At 34.3% G+C, this 27,197-nt stretch overlaps 1 protein-coding gene, 1 non-coding gene and 1 pseudogene across 2 annotated transcripts; 2 read left to right on the top strand and 1 right to left on the bottom strand.

The window, feature by feature from the left end:
* Positions 1-616: 616 nt before the first annotated feature.
* Positions 617-26,943, bottom strand: ZUP1 (zinc finger containing ubiquitin peptidase 1). Its single transcript, XM_021693233.1, has 9 exons — positions 26,354-26,943; positions 18,644-18,754; positions 16,867-16,988; positions 14,802-14,970; positions 11,654-11,842; positions 11,051-11,216; positions 6,514-6,665; positions 5,224-5,444; positions 617-848 (listed from the first exon to the last, which is right to left on the bottom strand). The coding sequence occupies exons 1-9, from the start codon at positions 26,910-26,912 to the stop codon at positions 801-803; spliced, it is 1,737 nt and encodes a 578-aa protein (XP_021548908.1). The 5' UTR covers positions 26,913-26,943; the 3' UTR covers positions 617-800.
* Positions 15,299-15,436, top strand: LOC123325671. The gene has a single exon (XR_006540584.1). It is a non-coding gene; the product is annotated as a U4 spliceosomal RNA (small nuclear RNA).
* Positions 19,098-20,029, top strand: LOC110583132 (annotated as a pseudogene).
* Positions 26,944-27,197: the final 254 nt, after the last annotated feature.

The raw sequence follows: 27,197 nt of genomic DNA, 5'->3' as shown, positions 1-27,197 counted from the left end.
CAGATCACATTCTAGCCTCTAGAATTACCTTTGTTCCAGCACAGTTTCCTAGTTACTGGTGTATTCTCTGAGCTTCTGATAATCTTTCAGTGAATTCCCTTCTGCTCAAATTGGCTTAAGTAGGATTCCTGCCTGCAATCTTACCTGACACATCCAACATGAATCTGAAAGTTTCTTTCCTACAGGACATGTTAAACCCAAAGTTCTAATTCACAGTTGTATGGGTAAGAGTATAAATATTTAACAAAAGCAAATCCCTCTTTTTAGAGCTATACCTGTTAAATATTAAGGTAATTTCTAAGTGAGGAGGAGGGAATTTCATTATATATGTTTTATAACAAAAGAAAGCAGAATACCCAAATGTAAGAGCTTGGAAGTGAGACAGCCTGGGTTCACACCCTGGATTACAATCATTTTCTTGGGCAAATTACAAACTTTGCAGAGCTTCAGCTTCCTTACAGGACTAACAGAATTTGTCTCACAGAATTGAAGATTACAGTAATTAATACATGGAAAATACTAAGAATACCTAACACAAGGACCCAATAAATATTACATATGATTATCATACAAAACCAGTTTCTAACACATAGAGAGGAAATACAGAACTCATAATGCAAACAAAATTGTTTATTGAAATAGTTACTAAAGAATGAGGTACACGAGGTGTGATTTAGATGTTTTAGAAATTAAATTGTAAGTTGAGTAAGGAATTCAGATTCGTAAGCTGTATTAGGGACCTTAATATCTGAATTTGGAAAATAAAGTAAAATTCCATGATCACTGAAATGCTTAATTCTTCAAGGAATCTTCTCGGCTGTGAAAACTTGAGAAGCTTGTCTCCTGGCCTTGAAAAGGAATTTTAAAGAACTGTTAATTTTAAGCAATAAGTCAATTATTAGAATATATATTAATTATCTAATATAAAAAATAAAATCTAGAAATTTTTTCAAGATAATGAAAATTCCTTAAGAAAAATTACAACTTCAAACTTAGGAAATTAGAAATAAACTTTTTTTTTTTTTTTAAGTAGGCTCCAGACCCAGAGTGGAGCCTGACGTGGGGCTTGAACTACAGACTCTGAGATCAAGACCTGAGCTGAGATTGAGTCAGGTGCTTAACTGACTGAGCCACCCAGGCATCCCAGGAATAAACATTTTTAAAGCCAAACCAAAAAAAAAAAAGAAAAAAATTAAACAAAATACCAGATAAACACAAAACAAAGTAAAAAGAAAATTCATTGTTTTAAGGAATAATGAGTCAAAAGTAAAAATGATGGATCACAGTCATAGAGAGACATGTATAAATACAGAGGAGAGATAGAGCAGTGAGCAGAGAACCTTTAAGAAAATTATCTCCTTCATTATGGTCTTAAAAATGTCACTTTAAAAGACTTTTTTTTTTTTTAAGATTTTTATTCATTTATTTGAGAGAGAGAGAGCACAAGCAGGGGGAACAGGGAGAGGGAGAAGCAGATTCCCCTCTGAGCAGGGAGCCTAAGGGGGCTGGATCCTAGGATCCTGAGATCATGATCTGAACTGAAGGCAGATGATTAACCATCTGAGGCACCTAGGTGCCCCTAAAAGACCTTTTATTTATTTTATTTTATTTTATTTTTTAAAGATTTTATTTATTTATTTGAGAGAGAGAGAATGAGAGACAGAGAGCACAAGAGGGAAGAGGGCAGAGGGAGAAGCAGACCCCCTGCTGAGCAGGGAGCCCGATGCGGGACTCGATCCCGGGACTCCAGGATCATGACCTGAGCTGAAGGCAGTCGCTTAACCAACTGAGCCACCCAGGCGCCCCCTAAAAGACCTTTTAAACATTTGTTCTATTTTCACAACTTGAGTTACAAATCAAGGTATATTATACCAAGCTAATTTAAAACAAAGTTAAATCAAGATTACATAATGGAAAACAAAGAATGCAGTGACAGAATTTAACTACAACATGTCAACGTGTGAAAAGAATTGAGGAAAATGGCTATTAAATAGGTTTGTATGCGTTACTTAACTGAATTGCATTAGGAGATATTTTCCAACATAAATCCTTTCACCTAAACAAGTGTTCAAACATATACAACAGTTTGGAATTATTAGATACTCAAAATGTATTTATGGCAGAAATGTATTATGGTAATTATAGGACAGTTGTCAGGATAAAAACAATTTTTTGAAACCTGATTCCTCTCCTTGAATAAGAGCTGCATGATTAAAATATTATAATTAACTCCAAATATGAAGAACAAAACATAAAATGCAGTTACAAATATCTACATTTTGGGATACTTTAAAATACCAAATTTGTTCTGAAATTCCTACAATTAAAATTATAGCTATCACTTAGGAGGAAAAAGACATTTTAAAATGAGCTATAAAAAAACAATCACCCTGAAATAAAAAGTAAAGTCATTAATGTGGCCTTAGTAAAAGACACAGGTTTCTATCTGGTGATATGCAGATCAATCAGTACATCAGTATTTGCTGAATTCCTATAATGTATACAAGCACTGTTAAAAATGGCAGAATAGGGCGCCTGGGTGGCTCAGTTGGTTAAGCGACTGCCTTCAGCTCAGGTCATGATCCTGGAGTCCTGGGATCGAGTCCCGCATCAGGCTCCCTGCTCAGCAGGGAGTCTGCTTCTCCTTCTGACCCTCCCCCCTCTCATGCTCTCTATCTCATTCTCTCTCTCAAATAAATAAAAATAAAATCTTTAAAAAAAAAAAAAATGGCAGAATAACTCTAAGACACAGTGATTTTTTTTAAAAAAAGGAAAAAACAAAAACCTAAGCCTGAAAGCAATATGCGAAAACAATGTTAACTGATGATTTCTTTTCATTTTTCAAAATATATTGTCCTATCTTTTCAATAAAAGTGAATTGTTCACATACAAGCTTAATTAGCAAACATGAAATGATGAGACTTTGTATCCTCCCAGAAGAAGCAATACAGAGAAGGGCTCTGGATGTAAATAGACTGAATTGGAATCCTGCCTCTTGTTACTTAGCAGCTGTGTGACTTTAGAAATAGGATACAACTTTTTTGAGCTTAGGCATCCTCCTCTGTAAAATGGGAATAATAGTGACTACTCCATGGGGCAGTTGTGTAGATTACATTAGTTAATATTTGTGTAAAATGCTTAGGATGGTGCCTAGCACAAAGCAAGCATTATAAAGTATTACTTTATCAGTATTACAATTATAATCATATTATTATTTCTTCTCTATCTGGCAGCATTGTACACAGTCAGCCAAGTTCTGATTTTTTTGGTTAAAGACACAGCTACTCTCCATGACTCAAAAAAAAAAAAGAAGAAGAAGAACAGTAGCAAATGCACATTTTTAGTATTCTAACACCAATGTCTCAGTTTCTAAAACCAGAAAGTTAACAACTAAAATGTTCAGCTAGGCTCCATGATAATATTTAACCTCACCTATGCTCTGTTGATGAACAAGCATCTTGGTATTTGTAACTATTAACACTAACCTCTAACAAACAAAAAACAGACTCTTAACTATAGAGAACAGATGGCTACAAGAGGGGAGGTGGGTGTGGGGATGGGTGAACTAGGTAAAGGGGATTAAGAGCACACTTAACTGAGTAATGTATAGAATTGCTGAATTGCTGTATTGTACACCTGAAACCAATATAATATTGTATGTTAACAACACTGGAAGTACAATAAAAATATAGGGACACTTGGATGGCTCAGTTGGTTAAACATCTGCCTTCGGCTCAGGTCATGCATGATCCCAGTGTCCTGGGATTAAGTCCCATATTGAGCTCCTTGCTCAGCGGGGAGCCTGCTTCTCCCTCTGCCTGCTACTCCCCCTGGTGTGCTCTCTCTCTCTCTCTGACAAATAAATAAATAAAATAAAATAAAATAAAATAAAATAAAAATATAGGGGCACCTGGGTGGCTCAGTTAGTTAAGCATCTGCCTTCCTCTTGGGTCATGACCCCAGGGTTCTGGGGCTCCCTGCCCAACAGGGAGCTTACTTCTCCCTCTCCCACACCCTGCTTGTGTGTGCATGCGTGCTCTCTCAAATAAAATCTTTTGAAAAATAAAATAAAAATATGTCTTTTTAAAAGTCAAGAATAAATAAATAAATAAATAAATAAATAAATAAATAAATAAATAAATAAAATTAATCTCTAACTTTATGCAGCCAAATTAATGATAGGGTGAAAAAATGAATGCAATTTTGGCATTTATGTCATGGCAAAGAAACCTTTGAGATATAATTAAATTGAAGAACCTCTGAAACAATCTTTGCCTTTATATTCCAAGTTGTGAGGCTGAAAAGATGAACTCTAGTTCTCTCAAGTAATTTTAGTGCTTTCCCCTGTAATGCTGTTACTCTTCATAAATGCTTCTCTCTAGTCCTCTCTTTTCTCCTCAGAGAGAAACAAATCATGTGGAGTAGTCTAATAGGGACATTTTTTTTCTTTTAAGATTCTGGGAACTGTGCATTTTCTAGACTTGATATGCCATTACATAGCTTCAGTTTATACCAAGTGGAGGCTTTTCAATCCCTAGAAATTCTTTTTTTTAAATTTGTTCTTTCTTTTTTTTTTTTTTTTTTAAAGATTTTATTTATTTATTTGAGAGAGAGAGAACGAGAGACAGAGAGCAGGAGAGGGAGAAGGGTCAGAGGGAGGAGAAGCAGACTCCCCGCCAAGCAGGGAGCCCGATGCGGGACTTGATCCCGGGACTCCAGGATCATGACCTGAGCCGATGGCAGTCGCTTAACCATCTGAGCCACCCAGGCGCCCTCAATCCCTAGAAATTCTTATGAACATACCAGTCACCACTTAACTGTAAGGGATAAAGAGGCAACTGTACTGAACTTAAATTCTAGAACTGTGTATATCCAGTAACCCCAAATGCATAAGATGGAGTCTCAATAATTACAAGAATCACACTTAATAAACCATAATTATTAAAACCAATATGCGTTAGGTCTCCGGGGATTAAGTGAGGTTTTCTTTACCATATATGTTATTAACAATTATATAAGAGTAAATATTTTTATGAAGCTCTGAGTAAAGTATTTGAAAGTCATTAGGTAGCATTTGAAATTCAAAGATGTCTACTCCAGAAATTAAAACCAAAATAATGCAGAATGAGATACAAAGGGATTAACACTGATTCTAACTAAAAACTTTAAACTTGTAAGTTCAACTGGTTCAAGCTTCACATAACCAAATATGTAGATACTTACAACTTTCTCCTCTGAAGAAAGAACACCCTCTACTGCCACTATCTGGTATTGCTTATGTTTTAAATTTCCCACAAATTTCCGAAGTTGCTTGAGATTGCTAGCCTCCATGTCTGGCTTTAACAGTTTCTGCATTTCTCGAGAAGGACATCCAGGATCAAATATTAGTAAACATAATGTTCGGTTTTTTCTCTCTTCAATTCCAACAACTGTTCGACTATGACCTATCAAAAAATAAAAAAAAAAAAACTATATATATGTGTGTCTCCTGTCTATTGCTATACATATAGACATGTTATTAAATACACACACACTATATATATATTCTCTGTATGCAGTGTGTGCACATGTGTGTTTAGAACAGAAATAAAGTCAGTCCCTCTGACAGGTAGTCTCACTCTGAAGACACAAATAGTTTTAGTTCTATTTCCTAACCTTCAGTTTTCATTTGTTCAATTTTTCTTTTCTTAAAGGCTTCAATGCAAAAAATTTTATGTCTATTGTGCCATATTATTTTAGTTCTTCTTTCTTAATCCCTTGATTCTTCTTATCCAAATTATTTCAAATGCATTATTTCAAATGCATGAAAGCATTTGAAAATTATCTACCACAGCACAAAATTTCTCATGAATCCAAAAGATTAACAAAAGTAAATTTATATATACTAGAATTTCAATGGGGAGGGTTTAACCTTTACAGCTTGTATTCCTAAATGATGAAATTCCCAACATTTACTGCTCCTATTCCTGTTGATTCAAATCATCCATTCAACAAAGTTTATCAAGTATCCATGTGTCAGGCACTATTCCAGGCAGTTAGTTATACAGAAGCAAACAGAACAAACATTCCTGTCTTCATGGAGTTTTCACTCTAAAAGGAAGGAATACCCTATAAACAAGGTAAGTAACTAAGCATATTATTATGTTAGATGCAAAAAAATAAAGCAGGGAAGAGAGACAGAAAATGCCAGTGGTGAGGGGTTGATAACAAGATGGAATTTTAAATAAGGTGATAGGGGAAGGCCTCACTGAAGTGACATAGATGGAGACCTAAAAAATAAAGACGTAAGGGATGAACAAGAAAGTGAACCAGGTGGCCCTGAAATATACAAGGGATAGCACCCTTCAATACCCAGGAAGGTACCATAATGACAATGTAGCTCTGAAAATCAGACTAATGTCACAATACTCCCCTCTTCCCTATTATCTGAATCTTAATCTGTCCTCAAGCAAAAGTCAATTAGTTATCCTCTAAAGGTATAAGCTATACTTATCATCTATGAGTTATACCAACCTTGATGCTGAAGATAGATTGGAGGTTTAGATGTACACACTACTTTTGGACTCCCTTCTCTCTCTGAAGAATAATAGTTCAATATCCATTCAAATAAACGAGGATGTGTACCCAAAGGACCAGTTGACTTATGAAAATCAACAATGCGGCATCTATTAAAAAATTGACAAAATGGTTTGGAAAATAGTTTTTAAAACATGTTCACCAATGGAGTTATCAAATACAAAAAAATTTTAATTTAGAACTAATTTTATCTCATCAATATTTTCCTAAGAAGAAAATAAATACAAGTTTCATTATGTATCTGGAAAAATGTCATTTTATGAATAAATAATTATTTAAATAAGATTTAATAAGATTGATGACTAATATAAAAGTTACATTTTCTTTTCTTTAAAAGATTTTATTTATTTATTTATTTGAGAGAGAGAGAGAGAGAAACAGCGGGGAGACGTTCAGAGGGAGAAGCAGGTTCCCTGCTGAGCTGGGAGCCCGATGTGGGACTTGATCCCAGGACTCCAGGATCATGACCTGAGCCGAAGGCAGTCGCTTAACCAACTGAGCCACCCAGGCGCCCTAAAAGTTACATTTTCTGACATACAAAATCTCTATGAAGAGTAAATAAGGACCATACTTTTTTTTTTTTTTTTAAGATTTTATTTATTTATTTGACAGAGAGAGACACAGCAAGAGAGGCAACACAGGCGGGGGAGTGGGAGAGGGAGAGGCAGGCTTCCCGCTGAGCAGAGACCCCGATGCGGGGCTCGATCCCAGTACCCAGGGATCAGGACCTGAGCCGAAGGCAGTCGCTTAAAGACTGAGCCACCCAGGCGCCCCCATACTTGGTTTTTTAAAAGTCATCTACATGTAATCTGAGACACAACTTTCATTCTAAAGTCTCTAAACCTGATGATCAATTAGAAGCTGACTTCTAATTTTAATTCCGCAATAGCCATTCACATCTATCAAAAATATCCTATTTTTCCTCTTGGCTCTCACAAATTCCAGTAACAGACAAGAATACCTGCAAAGATCTCAGAAAAACCCTGTATGTACTCCTTTCATATATACATCTATCTATTCACTATTTGGCACTAGATCACAGTGGTATTCCTTCCTCAAGGGGAAGTCAGCCTTGAATTAATGAAATTATTTTAACCAGAAGCACTACTGACACTTCTCAGCAACTATTTTTAATAGGTCGGGTAGAAGCAAGGGGTGCCTGAGTGGCTCAGTGGGATAAGGGCCTAACTCTTGATTTCTGCTCAGGTCATGATCTCAGGGTTGTGGGATCCAGCCCCATGTCAGGCTCCCCACCGAGCAAAGAGTCTGCTTGATATTCTCTCTCTCCCTCTGCCCCTCCCACTTTTGTGCATGTGCTCTTTCTCTCTCTCTCATAAATAAAATCTTTAAAAAAATAATAAAAGTTCGGTTATAAGCAAAAGCAACTAAAAGCTTTTCTGTCACTTTAAAGTATAGGACAGATATCCTGTCCTTCCTTGTCTCTCTTAACAAAGTCTCCAGAGGCGCCTGGGTAGCTCAGTTGGTTAAGCAACTGCCTTCGGCTCAGGTCATGATCCTGGAGTCCCTGGATCGAGTCCCACATCAGGCTCCCTGCTCGGCAGGGAGTCTGCTTCTCCCTCTGACCCTCCCCCCTCTCATGTGCTCTCTCTCTCTCATTCTCTCTGTCTCAAATAAATAAATAAATTAAAAAAAAAAAAAAAAACATAGTCTCCAAATACACCAAGATTATAATGGTTGCTATCCTTAGCCTCAGGAAGTTTAGTGTTGAGGCTAACATTCAACTGATTACTACTGAGTTTTAAATGCTGAAATGAACTTCTGGATAAATTGTTAAAAAAGTAGCTACAGTACTTTTGGGTTTGAAATTGACTGCGTATTTAGATTTAGAATCTGAATGGTACCCTACAGAATATAATTCATAGACAGCGAAAGGAAGACATTTAAACAAGTAGTAAAAAAAATTCAGAGCATAGTATTAAAGAGGTTTTACTAAAAAATTAAACTATTTCAGGCACCAAGAAAACAGCTGGATATATCAGGTATTTTAGACAGATATTTTCCTTCCCTTAAACATGACTTGAAAACTTAGTATATGATATAATATATGTAATCTGAAAGTGTGAACAGACTGGCAAGAAGAAAAAATAAAGTTAGAGGACATTAAAATAGTCCTTTTGATTTAGAGATCATGACCTGAGCTGAAATCCAGAGTTGGATGCTTCATCAACTGAGCCACCCAGGCACCCCCAAAGTTTTTCTATTTAAAAATTAAGAAATAGTTTCACCTCTGAATCTAATTAATTAATATGGTAAAAATGATGTGAAACAAACATAAAGGAAAACACAGAGCTATGAAGTTTAAAGGCAAACTTTCCATTAAAGATGATCATAAGCATCTATCTCTGTTCCCTCTTGAAAGCCCAACAACATAATACTGAAGCAGAAAATGATTCAAACAGCCAAAGACAAAGAGAATGGAGACAGACCAAACTGCCCTGCACTTCTGGAAAATGAAAAGCAGAAAGGAAACATAAAAGTGAATGAAAAAAAACCAGACAATTGTCTTAAAATCCCAGAGAGGCCGGAAGCTTAGAGGCACTAGGTATTGGGGAGAGTAGTAATGGGGGTATAATGTGACATGAATTGAAAATTTGCATAAAGAAGGCAAATCACTGCTTAACTACTCCCTCCATCAATGCAGGAGCTCTAGTCAGGAGAGTGGAGAATTCTCTGAATGGCCCCTAGAAAAGATCTCTTCCTATATTAAAATTTTCAGAGTTCCCCAAACAAACAGAAAGCTTCCCCTAAAATTCTATAAATGAAGTCTGCTCATATGCAAGCTCCATGTAATCCTATAGGACCTCTGATCTTTTAGTGCCTCATCCTCACTTTAGGAATGGACAACTAGGGATTTACAAAAGTTCGAAGAAAGCCTTCAAAATGCAAAAGACTAAAATAAATAGAGTGAAAACAAATTAACATGGAAAAAACCCACAAATTCAAGGAATAGAAAGAAAATGTTGGGAAAAAATTTGCAACCATAACAGACTATGATGCTATGAAATTGCCCCTTAAAATTAAAAACATGATTGCTAAGATACAAATTTCAATAGAATAGTTGGGAGATAAAGCTGAGAAAATCTACATAGTAAAACAAAAAGCAAAGATAAAAAAAGAAACATGACCAATAAACTTAAAAAGTCAAAGGAGTTCAGTGGCCAACTACCAGAAGTTCCAGAAAGAAGAATAAAGAAAATGGAGGAATCGTAATTATCAGTTAACTCTGAGCTCTTATTACATGCCAGTCACAGTTCTAAGCACTTGATCATCTCACTTAATATCACTGCAACTCTATGAAGCAGTTACTATTTACATGTTCTTTTTATCAATGGTGGGACTAGGCTGCAGACAAATTAAGTCATACAGCCAGCCAATAAGTAGGAAAACTAGAATCAATTGTAGGCAGTCTGACTCCAAAGTCCAAGCTCTTAACCACTATACTGAGATCTTACAATTCACAATTCTAGATTCAAAAGGAAAAACAAATGCCTAATACAATGAATCAAAGCCCCACATTCATGGTGAAATTTCATAATAGCAGGACTAAGAGATGATGCAAAAAACTTCCAGACAAAATAAATAGGTTACACATAAAAGGAATGAAAATCAGATAACATCTTACCTTCTCAATAGTAACACTGATTGCTAGAAGTCAACAGAGTAAGAACTTAATTTGATCTGAAAATGATTTTGAGTTTAGAATAACACAGCCACCCAAACTATCATTTAAGTAATAAGGACTAGGCACCTTTTCTTAGGAAGCTAATGAAAGATGTGTTTAAGCAGAAGAGCAATCCAAAAAAGATAAAGACAGGGAATCCAGAAAAAAGTCCTGGCTCTACTTCAAGAAAACAATGAAGAAATGCTACATGATTACAGCTTTGAAGGGAATCTAGGAGACTAGAGCAAAGACAATGGAGGGCTTCATGGAAGAAGAGTCCAGGAATAGGAGTGCCTCAGATTACATAAGTGGAGGTTGTGAAAAAGTTTGAGACCATGATGCAGTCAAATAGTAAAAAGGAAAAGAAAAGACAATTCTTAACTCAAGGAAAATTTTTAAAAGCTTTTCAGGAAAGGAAATAAAATCAGAAATGAACAATATTAATACAATTATTAATTATTAACCAAAATAAAAGGATCGAGGGTGAACACAGGTAAGAAATGTGAGGGAAATGCAACAACGTCTAAAACTGATTAACCAAAAGAAAAGAAAAAAAAAAAAAGCCCTGAAAGCATATTATTCAGAAACAATGGACGTAACAGCTGCGTCTGAGAAATCAGACTTGAGAAGAGAGAAGAACATAAGATAGGGACTGAATTGCTGGTTTTTATAAGCCTTTCAGTGCCACTTAAATTTTATTTTTTAACTGTCCTTTGATAAAAGAAAAAAACAACAACAAAGAAAACCTCCCAGGTATGACAATAACCTTAACTTGGGTTTTCAGGTACATACTTTACCCTTAGGGAGGTCAGAAGTGTATATACTTCACATGCTCCGATCCAGGCCTTTGTCCCCTGTAACCTGTTATTAAGTTGAGAGGCACCCTGAGGATCAAAACCCTCCTTCCACGCATCTTCAATCATAGACTGAATTTTTGGAATGCAAGGAATTGACATACCTAAAATAATACAAGCAAACATGTTACATGATAGTTACTAAAGTACTATATATTAATTCATTCCATATTGTTTGTACAGTTGATCCTTGAACAATACAGGGAGGTTAGGGGCACTGATAGCCTGCACAGTTGAAAATCTGCATATAACTTTTTGCTCCCCCAAAACTTCACTACTAATAACCTACTGTTGACTGGGAGCCTTACCAATAAACATAAAACGAACAGTTGATTAACACATATTTTATATGTTATACATATTATATACTGTATTCTTATAATAAAGCTAGAACAAAGAAAATCATAAGGAAAAAATCATAAGGAAAATACATTTACAATATTAGACTGTAAAAAACCCACGTATATGCAGTGCAAACTGATGTTTTTCAAGGGCCAACTACATATCAGTGGACACGTTCAGAGAACTGTATTTCACATACCTTTCAAGCAATCGTCATAAGCATCATTTTGCAGTAATGATGAAAGTAGCATCTGGAAATTTCGGTAACCACAACCCCAACCTTTGTCACCAAAAGACGATTGAAAGTGATCCACCCCTGTGGAAAGCCACACGCGCCTCACATCTGTGGCCGCATTCTGATAGTATCTGTAAAGTGCTTCAATAATTCCTAAAATAAAAAAGAGACTTAGAAGATTTAGAAGGATAACCTATCATCTTTGATGGCTGTCTCATATATTTCTAATATTAGTCTCTCCCTCAAGTGCCCCATCTAAATCCTGTCAATTCCATCTTCTTTATCTTTTTACTGTTATAACCTTTGTTCATGTCTTATTACTACTATGCAAGTTTTCCTAACACTAGCATACTACTTATTATACTAAGACAATGGTGCCTCACTGTCTAGGTAATATGGTCTTAGCAACCACATCATATATAATTGCCAAAGAAAAATTTCCTCATAATAAAATTTTTTATCCTTGGCCCCTAAATTTCCTTAGATATTTTCCAATATCTTTTGTTAAATTATAATCTATTGTTAAACAGAAATAATAGCTTTAACTAATAGCTGCTTCAATTAACATTTGCACAACTAATAAAAATAAAAATCTTTGCCACACAATCACTGAATTTCAAAGCAGTTTACAAAAAGGACATAATACATTACAGAGCAGTATTCTTTAATCTTCTACAGATATATTAGTACTAAATTATACATACTCTACTACATTCTATAGTAATTTTTAAACATATGCATAAATAGAAATTAAGGGGTGACATAAATTAAAAACAAATAGAAATTCTAGTATTTTCTTCCTGTATAACCTAATGAATCATATTCCACATCTGCTGGAATGTCCTATCCCACAGAAACCTTTTTACATGGAAACGCTTGAAGAAATATAAAGATGGTCTTCAGAAACAGACTCATGGATATGAAAATATATGGCATAGGAAATTACAAATAAGTGGGGAAAGTACAGAGTTGCTTTCCTTTCTTATTGCTTGAGATACATCAGTAATAAGAACTTAAAAGTACTGTTATAAATAAGGGGAAAAAATTAAATCCACACCTTCTCTTTCTCTCTCTCCTTCTCTCTCATACACACTTATGTACAAATAAATCCCAAGTGAATTAAAAGTAGAAATAGGAAAAGCAAAGTATAAATGTTTAAAGAAAATATAAAGGAATATGTTTATGACCTCAGAGTTGGGGGATTTCCTTAAACAAGACACTTAGGATATAAATAAAGACAAAGGCAGAAATTTGATTAAATTCAAATTTAAAACTCTAATTAAAGATACCATATACAAAATTTAAAGGCAAATTATAAATATTGAAGAAGACATTTGTATTTCATATAATCAACAAATTAGTGTCCTGAATATTGAAGGAACTCCCACAAATCAGTAAGAAAAAGACAACCCAAAAGAGGACAGACAAAGGAAGGGAATAGGTTTTTTACTGAAGAAACTAACTCAGGAGTAATTAGAAAAATGCAAATTAAAATTTCAAAAACAAGTAGCAAAAATTAAAAAGTGTCACCATACAAAGTGTGAGTGAGAATACAATGATGCAAATGTAGATTATGATCATTTTGGAAAACAATTCTGCAATAACCTTAACAAAGTTAGAGATGTATATGCCCTTTAACCTAGTATTTCCAGTTCTGGATGCATTACAGAGGAACTCTTAAAAAAGACCTCTTGACAAAAGGGAACAAACTGAGGGGAGGTGGGTGGTGGATGGGGTAAATGGATAATGGGCATTAAGGATTAAAAAACAACAACAAAACCATCCAAACAAACAACAAAAAAAAACCTATTCATAATTTGTATGAACAACCTAAATGTTTGTCAACCACGAAAACAGGTAAATAAGTTGTGTAAAACTCATACAAGGAAATACTATACCAGAGTCAAAATGAATGAAGTACAGCTATAAAAATCAACATATCTGAGCAGACCAAATAGAAACAGATGTATATCAATTTATACATAGTTTAAATACATTAAAATATTACATATATTTATGGATACCTACATATATGGTAAAAGCATTACAGTATATGAGACTAATAAATACCAAATTCAGGGTATCGGTTCTCCTTGTGGATGAGGAGGGATTAGAATCAGAAAGGGATGCACAAGGGATTTAAAATACATATGAGGTTTACAGCTTCAAAACAGTAAGATCAGGAATCTCTGTGGCAAGAACAAAGCTGTTTCCATATAAATTTTTTTACTACACTAATAGGTATATTAAAAAGATACCTTAAAAAACATCATGGAAAAGGCATTCTTTGGAGCAAGGCAGATATGATTGTGAATCATATGTGGTATACATACATGTGGTATACATTACATACAACGTAACTATGTGGTTACGTTGGGAAAGTAATTTAATCTATCTAAATCACAATTAACTAATCCAGAAAAATGTAAAAGTATACAAGTGAATGTCTGTTTTGAGTTAAATGATGCAATATATATATATAAAGATCTTAGTGTCTAAATCTATACTAAAACAATATAGTAGGCACTATCTAAGTGTGACTATTAAGCACTTGAGATGTTATTGCCCAGATAAAAATACTCTGTAAAGTATAAAATACACATTGGATTTTGAAGAATGTACAAAGATTGTAAAATATTTCATTAATAGTTTTTAATATTGATTATATGTTGAAATAATAATATTATGGACACATAGGGTTTAAAATACTAAAATTAATTTCACTTCATCCTTCTTTCTTACTTTTTCTAATGTGACTATTGGAATTAAAAAAATATATATGTATATATATATATTTGGCTCGCTTATATTTCTATCACACAGCATTGATCTAGAACAGTAACCATCAATAAAAACTTCTAAAAGGCTCATTTTCAAATGTCAAGTAAATGAACACAATATAAAAGTAAATTATTTTTAAGTGAATTATTTAATGAAAAAATAAAAGTGCAGAGGTTTAAAAAAAAACATTTAAAAAAATTATTTGAATAGTCTCACCTAAAAGTATACAAACTATGGATAATTAAAATTAAGCAAAATTCAAAAAATCCTGATTATTACTTCACTGTTACATGAAATACTAAAATAATGATTTTGATGTTTAAGTACTCACCAGAAGTTTTTGTTTTTCCATCATCAATACCAATAGCTAGCGATTCCATCATATCAGCTTTTCTTCTATGAAATTCAGATGGATGCATTCTTCCCCTATTGACTTCTATCTCCATATTTCGTAGTTGCTGTTGTTTGTATCCTCCAGAATTATCTAAACCATATTGTCTCTATCAAATATAAAAATGACTTACTTTTTTTTTTTTTAAAGATTTTTTTTTAATTTATTTATCTGAGAGAGAGAATGGGAGACAGAGAGCATGAGAGGGGGAGGATCAGAGGGAGAAGCAGACCCCCCGCCGAGCAGGGAGCCCGATGTGGGACTCGATCCCGGGACTCCAGGATCATGACCTGAGCCGAAGGCGGTCGCTTAACCAACTGAGCCACCCAGGTGCCCCTAAAAATGACTTACTTTTTATGTCCCTTTACCTCGATGAGGATGGAAACTTACTACAATTTTATTTATTTGGAAATGTACTTTGAAACATTCTGGTTTATAGCTTTGCGCAGTGGCAGCATCGTAGCCAATGAGGTTTATCCGAGGCACAATTATTGCTAATTGAAACATTCTGGTTTATAGACTTTCATACAAGATTAAGATTTTTTATTAGATATTTTTATTTAAAGATTTTTCTTAAGATTTTTATTAAAGATAAATAACACACACACACACACAAATCCCTAAGTTAGTAACAGCCTTTCTCTGTTAACAACCACCAGGGCAAGAGATTTGCTTTCTTTGTATTAGGGAAGGTAGAGAATCCTGTCTTCCTACTAAACGTATGGAAAAAGGCAGTGAGTTCTGAACATACTGATTTATTTAAGAAAACTTGTCAGTACTTATTATTTGGTTCCAGGCTAGCCTATGAAGGCCTACTTAATCCATAATTCATTCAGGCAGTAATTCTACATAGTAAATTAACTACGTTTTTTTGCACACTGGATAGAGAATCTCCAATGTATAACACAGCCTCTATGGAAAAAGTTTTTGAGATCTAAACAACTTGCAAAGTTACTTAACAAACTCCCTTAAATACTGGAAGCTTTTTGTATTGATAATGTTCAAAATTATATAAGACAAAGAAAACTGAGGAAAAGCCAACTTTTTTTCCTCCTCTGAATCTTGGTGGGAAAATGTTTTGCAAATAAATGAATCACCAAGGAGAAAAATAGCCTAAATTAGATATTCTAAAATGAGAATTACAGTCATGTGTAACACCTGAGAAGAAAAACTCAGAAGTAGGTCTGCGAAATTATAGTATGTACAATGCACATTAGTATATTAAAGGTTTTGAGAAATCTTGCAGTATACAAACCTGTTTAACTGAATACTTTCAAACCTATTCAATCATAAGCCCTTTTTATTCAAATGTTACCCTATTAGCACATAGAAAAAGTTTTTAGAAACTCTGAGCATTATTAGCACAGGTAGTAGTTCACAGAAAATTATGACTGAAAAAAGTAGAAAAATCTATTAAAAATTTAAATGCATTAAAATATACTAGATGCTGCCAGTTTACTTCAGCAGATACCACCAACCCAAGATAAAGTCTCAAATACCACCAAAATTGGGTTTTCTATTAAAAATGGCTCTTTTTAAATGCCTGAATTGCAATCACTAAAAAAATTTAACACTCAGACAGGAGATATTAATTCTAAGTTTCTCTTTTAAGTATCTATCTACACAAACACTTAAATTCTGAGTACTTGCTTCCTAATCTGCCCTGTCAATTTAACATAGGTTTGAATCCAGGCTTTACCATTTAATACAGCCTGAACCTGAACAAACTACTAGCTACATAAGCACTCTGTCTTTACTTCCTCATTTGTCATTTAGGGAGTTGTTTTGATGATCTTAAGATACTATATATGAAGTGCTTATCCCAGTACATGACCAGAATGAGTACTTATAAGTGGTAGCTGTTATGAATTATAAAATGCATATGTAAAAAGAGTATTTTGTATACCAACAATGACAAAAATAATAGGCTGCAGTCTTGACAGCATGTTTGAAAAATAAGAACTCTACCGAAGCAAAATATTACAATTGTTATTAATTTTTGTACCTGCAGCTTCTGAAATTCTCCCATTTCTTGTCGTGCTTCTTCAGATCTCCTCTTTCTGTCTTCTTCTTGTTGAAGCTGGTGAGCCAATTCTAGATCTCTAGAACATTGGACTCTATCTATGCCTATGAGATATTTTTAATGCTTAGAATAAAATAACTACTGAATTCAAATCTCACCTATTATATGTTAACTCATATCTTTTAAATGGAATAAATGCTATTATTTTGATATTTACCCATGACTATGATGTCACGGAAACACTGTTTCTAGCAGAACTTGAATGGCTTCTACAGGGTAGAACCTCCACTTAAGTCACTAATATTCACTGAATAGGTAGGCTGTGACAAGCATTTTTCATTAATTATCTCATTTGATCCTCATAACAACCTTAGGAAGTTAGATATTATTTCCTAAGGAAACCAGAACTTAGAGAAATCAAGTAATACTCTTCATTGGTGTTCCTTATTAACACAAATAAGGAAGACTGGCTTTTAAAATAAACTGGGGGGAGAAAAGGAAATAATGAAGAGCATAAAAATATGTCTGCCAAGTATAGCTTAATTACAGTCTGGTCTCAAACAAATGGTACAACTTTGCAACATGTTGCCCTGTTTCCTCTCTACCCAGTATCCCACAGATATATTAGTCAGTGGCTTCTGGCCAGGATCTGGTCTTCCTGACTTCCAATTTGATATTTGAATTATGTATTTGAATATTCTTTCTTTCCTTTCAAATCTCTCAGTCTCTACTACATCTTCCTATTTGGTCCCCACTTCCACTGCCAGAGATAAACAATTTACAACTGATTTTTAGCATAATTCTGACACTATCTACAGTGATTTACTCAGGACATATCTTTCATTATCTATCATAGGCTTATAGAATAATTTATGTACCCATACAAAGCCTATTATAAACAAAAGAATTATCAGACTTTCAGCTTCAGAGGGTTATTTTTCCACAGCAGTCAGTGGAGAATCACTGGAGAAGAGGACTGTTACATCTTTGCTCCAGTGATTCTCATTTTGGGATTAGGCTGAGTGAGCAAGAAATATTACTCATGAAGATCACTGATTGGTATTAGGATCATTAATACTGGGTACTGAAGACCCCTGAATTAACAGGAGATATCAATGTACCTTAAGAAAATGAAATCCAGTAGAACACAATTGGTTTCTCTTAGGGTCTACTTTATATTGTTTCAATGGGACTCTGAAACTCACAGAATCCTACTTCTAAGGCACCACAATGATCAATGCCACTATTCAAAAAGAAAGGAACAGAGAGGAAATTGTATAGAGTCACTTACAAAACTAGTAAGTGGTAATATAAGAAACTGGGCAAACTGGAAATGAACTTGAAAAACCTTTAAATCATACAGTTCATAGATTTTTAAAAAACTATAAGTGCCATATGGCAGTTTCCTAGTTCAACAACAACTTTTGCTGACCTGATGCTAAATTCAGTTATTTCTAGCTGTTGAACGAATGGCCTCAACCTCAGCAAACAGATTTCTTAAAGTGTACATATTTCATTGTCTTCTAAATACTAGCAAAATCACTAATTTAGTTACTGCTCAAAACAGTTCATCCTATACAACTTTTCTGTGAAACAACTTCCAAAAAGAAGTTGAAGTTACATTAGAATTCTTTAAAGGGACAAATTTATTTTTAACCAGTATGCTTTTTTCCCTCTGTATCACTACTCTAAAAATTAGATATATCCTAGGAAGCAGAAATTAAATCATGAGATTCTTATTTTTAACATATCAACATACCTTGTCCAAAGTTGCTTTCTTCCAAATGTAAGTCAACATGTTCCTGGAGAATATGGTAATTTGTACAGATGAGCCCACACATAGGACAGTCATACAATGGTTGATCATGGTCTGTTTTAGAGATATAATTCAGTTGATTTTATTTTTAAAACTTTTAGATTTTTTTCACCCTAAGTCAAAGATTGTCCACTGCCCACTAACCTTATTAAATAAGTAAAAGCTCTTCATAGTTGGATTTAAAGCTATTTTATACTTCTGGGGTCAAAATGGAAGATTGAGCATAAGCACACATCTCTCTTACCACTATAATAAAAGAAAAAATTAATAATAAATATTCGGATCTGTGGTCAAAGCAAGAAAAGAAAAGTATAAAGGAAAATCAAAACGGTAAGTGGGGGCCAGTCTACGCATGAATTTTAGGGGCTGAGTTATCAGCACCCTCCTTCCAAACTAAATGGTGAGGTACAAAATTCAACATAAAGCCTTCAGCATAAAGCTTAGAATTGGGATCATACTGCCTAACTGGAGCAGGAGATCAAAGAGCTGCATCCATCAAGCAGCACGGCAAGTAGATAGGTGTAGCTTGCCCAGGCCAGAAGCAGTACCTCTGCAAAAACCAAGACCTGACTGATACTGGGCACAGAAGAGGGACCCTGAGCACTGAGCCGAGCAATCCATACATGTAAGGCCTGATCTGGAAGTGGAATAACTATATTTAGAAAGTAGCTGAGACTGCTAGACAGCTGTTTATTTCCACAAAATGAATGTGACCGGTCTCATTTTAGGTGGATCAGCTGACCTTAAAACTGAACTAAGTCAATCTGATATGTTTGGAGAGACGCTGCAGTCAAAAGATTTAAAATTAGTTGATATATCCTATGGTGGTGAATATGGAAACCAGGCCACTGAGTTATCTACTGAGGTAAAATTCATTCAAACAGAGATATTAATTCAACATTTTGGTGAAAGCAGCCAGAAGACAGATAAGTACTGTTTTGGAGATGAAGATACACTAAAGGCTTTGCAAGTGGGAGCTGTAGAGATTCTAACAGTTTATGAAAATCTGGATATTATGAGAAATGTTCTTCATTGCCAAGGCACAGAAGAGGAGAAAATTCTCTAACTGAAGAATAAGAGAAGGATAAATCTCATTTCACTGACAGGACAGGAACATGAACTGATTGAGAATATGTCCCTCCTGGAATGGTTTGCTCACAACTATTAAAAATTTGGAGCTACACTGGAAATTGTCACAGATGGGTCATAAGAAAGATCCTAGTTTGTGAAAGGATTTGGTGGAACTGAAGTATCTTGCAATACTGAGCTGATTTCCATGGAATGGAATACCAAGGAGGAGACGATGAATTTTTTTACCTTGATGACTAGCAGGTAGTTGACATGGGTCCCAGAAAATGTGCCTCATCCTACAGCAGCCAACTCAAGGAACATACCTCTGGTGGAATCCAAATAGATCTCTGCCTTACAACTGGACCATTTTCAGAACTTAATCCAGGAGCACTGGCTACTGAAAACAACCAAACAAAACCAGACACAACCCTATACTTGGCTTTGTCATGGTGTCAACACTGCAGCCTACGACTAAGTTCCTAAATGCTACCTTGGACTAATTTTAAAAGGAAACCCAGTTTTTACTTTTACTTGATGACCAAATTGGGTGCTCTTGTATTTTATGAAAAAATTTTTTTTAACCTTCATACATTCAAGCAAACATAATTTAAGTGCTATAAATCTTCAAAAGTTAATAGAAGTGACATCCTAAAAAAAGAAAGAAATGCTAGAGATCAAACACGTGGGCTTATTAGCAGGCTGGACATGGCTGAGGAAAGAATCTCTGAGTGTGAGATGAGAAAAGATATTCCCCAAAATGAAACGTAAAGAGAAAAAGACCCTCCCCCCAAAACCTCCCCCCATAAACATAAAAAAAAAACCCCACAATCTCCAAAAACTGTGGGAGAACTGCAAAAGGTAGAACATACACAAAATGGGAATACCAGGAGAAGAAAGAAAGGAACAAAAGTATTATTTAAAGCAATAAGGTCTGAGAGTATCCCCCAAGTTAATGTCAGACATCAAACTATAGATCTTGGAAGCTCAGAAAACACCAAGCACAGTAAATACGAAAAATTACATCTAGGCACATCATATTCAGACTTCAGAAAAATCAAAGATAAAAAATCTTGAAAGAAGCCAGAGGGAAAAAACACCTTGCCTATAGAGGAACAAAGATAAGAATTACATACAACCTCTCAGAAGTCATTCAGGTAATAAGAGAGAGGAGTAAAATATTTAAATTTTCCAGAAGAAAAAAAAAAACCCACCAACCTAAAATTCTGTACCATTCAAAATTATCCCTCAAAAGTGAAGGAAAAATAAAGAATTTCTCAGACAAAAATTGAGGGAAATTGTGCAAGGAATGTTAAAAGAAGTTCTTCAGAGAGAAGGAAAATTATATTGGTCAGAAACATGGATATCCTTAAAGGAAGAGCATCAGGGAAGAAACAGGAGATGATAAAATAAAAACTTTTATTTTTCTCATTAATTGATACAAAAGGTAAGTTTATTCAAAATAAAAATAGCAACAACGTATTAAATTATGTGTGTGTGTGTGTATATATATATACGTATATACATGTGTGCTTACATTTACTTGAAATGAATGATAGCAATGACATGAGGGACGGGGAGGAATTAGGAATATCTTATTATTATAAGGTCTTTGTACTCATATGGTGATACAACGTTACTCAAAAGCAGACTTGAATTAGTTGTTAATGTATACCGCAAACTCTAGGCCAAGGACTAAAAAAGTAAAAACAAGTGTAATTGATATGCTAAGAAAGGAGAGTACTGAGCAAGTGACATCTCTTGCCTATTATCAGGAGTAGAAGTCCAAATGCATCTTGATATCAGAATCGCCACGGAAAACAATGCTGTCAAGTACTGGACAGAACACTTGACTCACAGTAAACAGAAAGAGCAAGATCTTCTTCAGTATTAGACATTAGTCTGCCATGGCCAGTGGGTCACTTCCAGCAGCCCACACAGGGCAATTGGTCTGTACACACCTCTCCTGCACCACAGAATGAAAGATGTCATCCCCTTCCAGCAGAGGATAGATTTAGCATTAAGGCTGTTCAGGTGCCATAGGACACACATGCTTAAGCAAAACAAAGGAGTATATATTATTGCCTGAAACAGGGAAAGCTATTTCCATACACAGGCTGTGAGAACTCTATCTCTTGAGAAGGAAGTGTTCTAGGCCTAAGGATCATTCTTATGTGGCCAAATAGGGTCAAAAGACTACATGCATGAACTGTTTTTCCCCATGGAGAGAAAATAAAATCATACAAAATGCTCAATTAAACCACAAAATCAGGAAAAAAGTCGAAGACAAAAAAAGAAGCAAAGAACAAGGGCAACAAATAGAAAACAATAACAAATATGGTATATTAATCTAACTATAGGAATAATCACTTTAAACATCACTGGTCTAAACATACACATTAAAAGACAGATTATCAAGGTGGAGCAAAATATAAGACCTACCTGTGTGTTGTCTACAAGAAATTCATTTTAAATATAAATACACATATAGAGGGGCGCCTGGGTGCCTCAGTTGGTTAAGCATCTGACTTGGTTTGATCTCATGGGTTGTGAGATGGAGCCCTACGTGAGCTCTGTGCTCAGTGGGGAGTCTACCTGAAGATTCTCTCCCTCTGCCTATTCACACACCCCCTCAAAAATAAATAAATACATCTTAAAAAAATACAAATATAGATTAAAAGTGAAGGGATAGAAAAAGATACATCATGCTAACACTAACCAAAACCAAAACCAAACAAAGATCCGGAGTCAGCTAATATTAATTTCAGAGAGGGCAGATTTCAGAACAAGGAATGTTATCCAGGATAAAATGGGGCATTACATAATGACAAAGGGTTCAATACTCCAAAAAGACATAAAAATCCTTAATGTGTATGGGCCTAACAGAGTGTCAAAATACATGAGGCAAAAATTAACAGAACTGCAAGAAGAAACAGGCGCATCTGCTATTATACAGTTAGAGAATTTTTAACACTACTCTTTTAGTAGTGGACAAATCCAGCAGGCAGAAAGTAAGTAAGGATATAGCTGAACTCAAGAGTACCATCAATCAACTGAATATAATTGATGCTTATACACAAGTTCATCCAACAGCAGAATACACATTCTACTTAAGCTCATATAAAATATTCACCAAGACAGACCACATTCTAGGCCATCAAACATAATTTAGGCCATTAAAGCTTAAGAAATTTAAAGAATTAAAGAATTATAATCAAACAGTCTGCTCTCAAACTACAAGGGAAATAAACAAAAATTAAGAGAAAGAGCTGAAAAATCCCCAAATACTTGGAGATTAGACACACATTTAAATAATGTACCAAAGAAATCTCAAGGTAAATTTTAAAATATTTTGAAATAAATGAAAATTAAAAAGGTAAATCCAAGATAAGCAGAAGAAATTAAAAAAAAAAAATAGAGCAGAAATCAATGAAATTGAAAACAGAAAACCAATAGAGAAAAACAATGAAACCAAAGGCCTCTAGCCAAGCTAACGAAGAAGAAAAAAGAGAACACAGATTGTTAACACCAGAAATAAAAAAGGGGACATCACATATCCCATGTACGTTCCAAAGATAATAAAGTTATATTATGAACTATGCCACAAATTTGTAAACTAGATGAAATGGACCAATTCCTTGAAAGACACCACTGGGCAAATTAATACAAAAAAAAAATACTGAGGTAAAAACCTAACAAAATATAAAGACATACATGAGAAAAAATACAAAATTCTGATGAAAGAAATCAAAGAAAAACTATGTTGAGATATTTCTTGTTCATGATAGGACTCCATATTGCCACAATGTCTATACTTCCCAACTTGATCTATAGATTCCAGACAATCACAATAAAAAATCCCAGCAAGTTATTTTGTGGCTATTAAGTAGCTGATTCTAAAATTTATATGAAGAGGCAAAAGATCCAGAATAACCAATACAATACTGAAGAAGAGCAAAGTCAAAGGACTGGCTCTACCAGACTTCAAAACTTAGTAGAAAGTTACAGTATCAAGACACTGTGGTACTGAAAAAAGAACAAATAGATCAACGGAACAGAGCAGAGAGCCCAGAAATAGACTAATAGCCCAGTCGACTAATCTTTGACAAAGCAAAGACAGAACTATGGAGGAAAGAAAATCTTATCAACAAATGGTGCTGGAACATGTGGACATCAAAATGCAAAGAAAATGAATCTAGACTCAGACCTTATGTCCTTCACAAGAAGTAACTTGAAAATGGATCATAGACCTAAACTTAAAATGTGAAACCACAAAACTCCTAGGACATTAACATAGGAGAAAACTTAGATGACTTAGGATATGGCGATGAAAACACCAAAGGCATGATGAAGTTACAAAATAAATGATAAGGTAGACTTCATTAATATAAAAAACTTCTGCTCTGCAAAAGACATTGTCAAAGAGAATAAGAAGACAAGTCACAGAATGGGAAAAAATATTTGCAAAAGATACATGTACTAAAGATCCGTTATCCAAAATATACAAAGAACTCTTAAAAATCAACAATAAGAAAACCAAAACCGGATTAAAATGTGGGCTGAAGACCCTCACAGACACTTTACCAAAGAAGATATACAGATGGTAATGAGGCATACAAAAAGATGTTCATTTATGTTTATGAGAGAACACTTCAAATTAAATTAAGATGAGATACCACAACACAAATATTAGAATGGCCACAATCTGGAACACCGACAATACCAAATGCTGGTGAGGATGTGGGACAACAGGAAATCTCATTCACTGCCACTGTGAAAGAGTTTGGCAGTTTCTTATTAAAACTAAACACACTATTATTATACAATCCATTAATCACATTCCTTGGTATTTACCCAAGTGAATAGAAAATTTCTGTCCATATAAAAACCTGCATGTGGATATTTAAAGCAACTTTATTCCTAATTGCCAAAACTTGGAAACAACCAAGATGTTTTTCAGTAGGTGAATGGATAAATATACTGTAGTACATCCAGACAATGTAGTATTATTCAGCCCTAAAAAAAAGAGCTATCACACCGTGAAAAGACATGGAGAAAAACTTAAATGGATATTACTAAGTAAAAGACATCAATCTGAAAAAGCTATATACTGTATGATTCCAATGACATTCTGAAAAAGGCAAAAATACAGAGATAGTAGAAAGATCTGTGATTGCCAGGGGTTGGGGTTGGGGTTGGGGAGGGGTGACTAGAGGGAGCACAGAGGATTTTTAGGGAAGTGAAACTCTTCTGCATGATAACTAAAATGGTGGGTAGTTGTTATTACACATTTGTCAAAACCTATAGAATATACAATACCAAGAATGAACCTTAATGGAAACCATGGATTTTGGGTGATAATGATGGGTCAGTGTAAGTTCATTGATCATAACAAATGTATCACTTGGTACAGATATTGATAGTGGAGGAGGTTGTGAGTATATGAGGACAGTGAGTACATGGAATTCTCTGTACTTTTTCCTTAATTTTGCTGTGAACCTGAAACTGCTGTAAAAAATATTTATTAATTTTAAAAAAGTGAATCTAGACTCTCCTTACACCTTTTAAAAAAATAACTCAAATGAATCACAGACTTAAATGTAAAATTCATAACTATAAAACTTCTAGAAGATAACATAGGAAAGGTGACCTTGGGTTTGGTGATGAGTTTTTAGATACAACATCAAAAGCACAATCCATAAATGAAGAAATCAAGTAAGTTGCACTTCATTAAAAGTTAAAACTTCTGCTCTGTGAAAAACACTGTTAAGAGAATGAAAAGACAAGCTCCAGACTGAGAAATATCTGCAAAACACGTATCTGATAAAGGACTCATATCCAAAATAAACAAATTACTCTTAAAATTCAACAGTAAAGAAAAAGAGATGATTCTAAATGTACTGTATTCACCAACAACAGAGCCTCCAAACAGATAAAGCCTGAGAAAGCTGAAAGGGAAAATAGACAAATACACAATTATAATCGTGGACTTCAACAACCTCCTTTCAAAAAAGGCTAGACAGGAAATTAGAAAGGATATAGAAGATCTGAATACAAACAAAATGATCTAAATGACAAATTTAGAACACTCTAACCATTGACAACAACAGCAGAATATATTTCTCTTTCCCAAGTGTCCATGGAATATGTACCAAGATAGATCATATACAATACCTTGGTAGATAAAACAAGTTTCAACACATTTAAAAGAACTAAAATCATAGAGTGTGTTCTCTGATCATAAGGGAGTGAAACTCAGAACCACAGAAAATCAGAGTCCAAGACAGTTCAGATGCCACTGGGCTGGTGTTAAGAGAATGCCCTCTGAAAAATGGACTCTTAGTATATTCCTCCTCAGAAAGGTTCTAAAACTACTCTCAGTGTGGTTGAAACATTTATTATCTGAATAAAAAATTCTTTTCCACAACTGTATTTTTATATCGTAATAATAGCAAATGAACAACGTTATAAGCTGAATTTTAAAAAAAAACACATTTGCAGTAATCTGATTTACAAACCAACTTTTAGGACACCACATATTAAACTGACACTACTGTTACTTATTACATAAAATGAGTATCTTACCTTCTGATGGAGTGTCTAAAAGATCAGCATGCTTTGTTTTCACATGATTTTCCATATCTTGACTACAATCTTCTATTCTTCCGCAGAACGGACATTCGGGAGGACTATACGTTGTTTCATAAATTGATCTTTTTATTTTAGATGGGTCACACTCTTTTTCCTTACTTTTAAGGAATTTTCTAGATTCAGTTAAGTTCTCCGAATAAAAGGCTTTATGTTTTAAAGTACCATCATTAGGCAGGCTTTGAGCTGAAATTTTTGGATGATTAGATGCACAAGCTGAATGGACACTAGAATTAACTTCCATTCTACACTGTAAGGTGTCTTTCCTGTTATCTGAAGTTCTAATCTGTATTGTATTGATTCTCTCAAAGCTTCTTTCTAGTTCATTTTGCTCAAAATGAGCAGTTTCAATATGAAAACACATTTCATCATAATTCACGCCTGACAACTTGCAAAATGGACATATAACTTCATTTTCCATGTGAACAATTAGAAGGTGAGCCTTCATGTCTGGTTCTGAGGTTACTGTTTCACCACAAATATCACAAGAAAGCATAGTACATCAGGTAGCTAGAAAAGAATATAATATTATTTTAAGTTTGAAAGACTGAAAAAAAAAATGCATTCTATAAAATGATTTGAAACAAATTTTTAACAAATATTTAAAGCTGGAATATTTGAAGATATTTTCGATGTACTTAACGTTTCCTCAAATGCACAAACTTCATTATAAATCTCAACCAAAATTTCTCTACTGTATTTTAAGTTTAGGGTTTCAATAAAATAAAAGCAATAATAGTTCAAATTAAAATAAATAATTTTAAATATATTTCAAAAAGCA

This window comes from Neomonachus schauinslandi, chromosome 8 (assembly GCF_002201575.2).
Source record: "Neomonachus schauinslandi chromosome 8, ASM220157v2, whole genome shotgun sequence".
NCBI lineage: Eukaryota > Metazoa > Chordata > Mammalia > Carnivora > Phocidae > Neomonachus > Neomonachus schauinslandi.
Note: the sequence above shows the minus strand (reverse complement) of the source record. Positions and strands in the feature narration are given on the sequence as shown.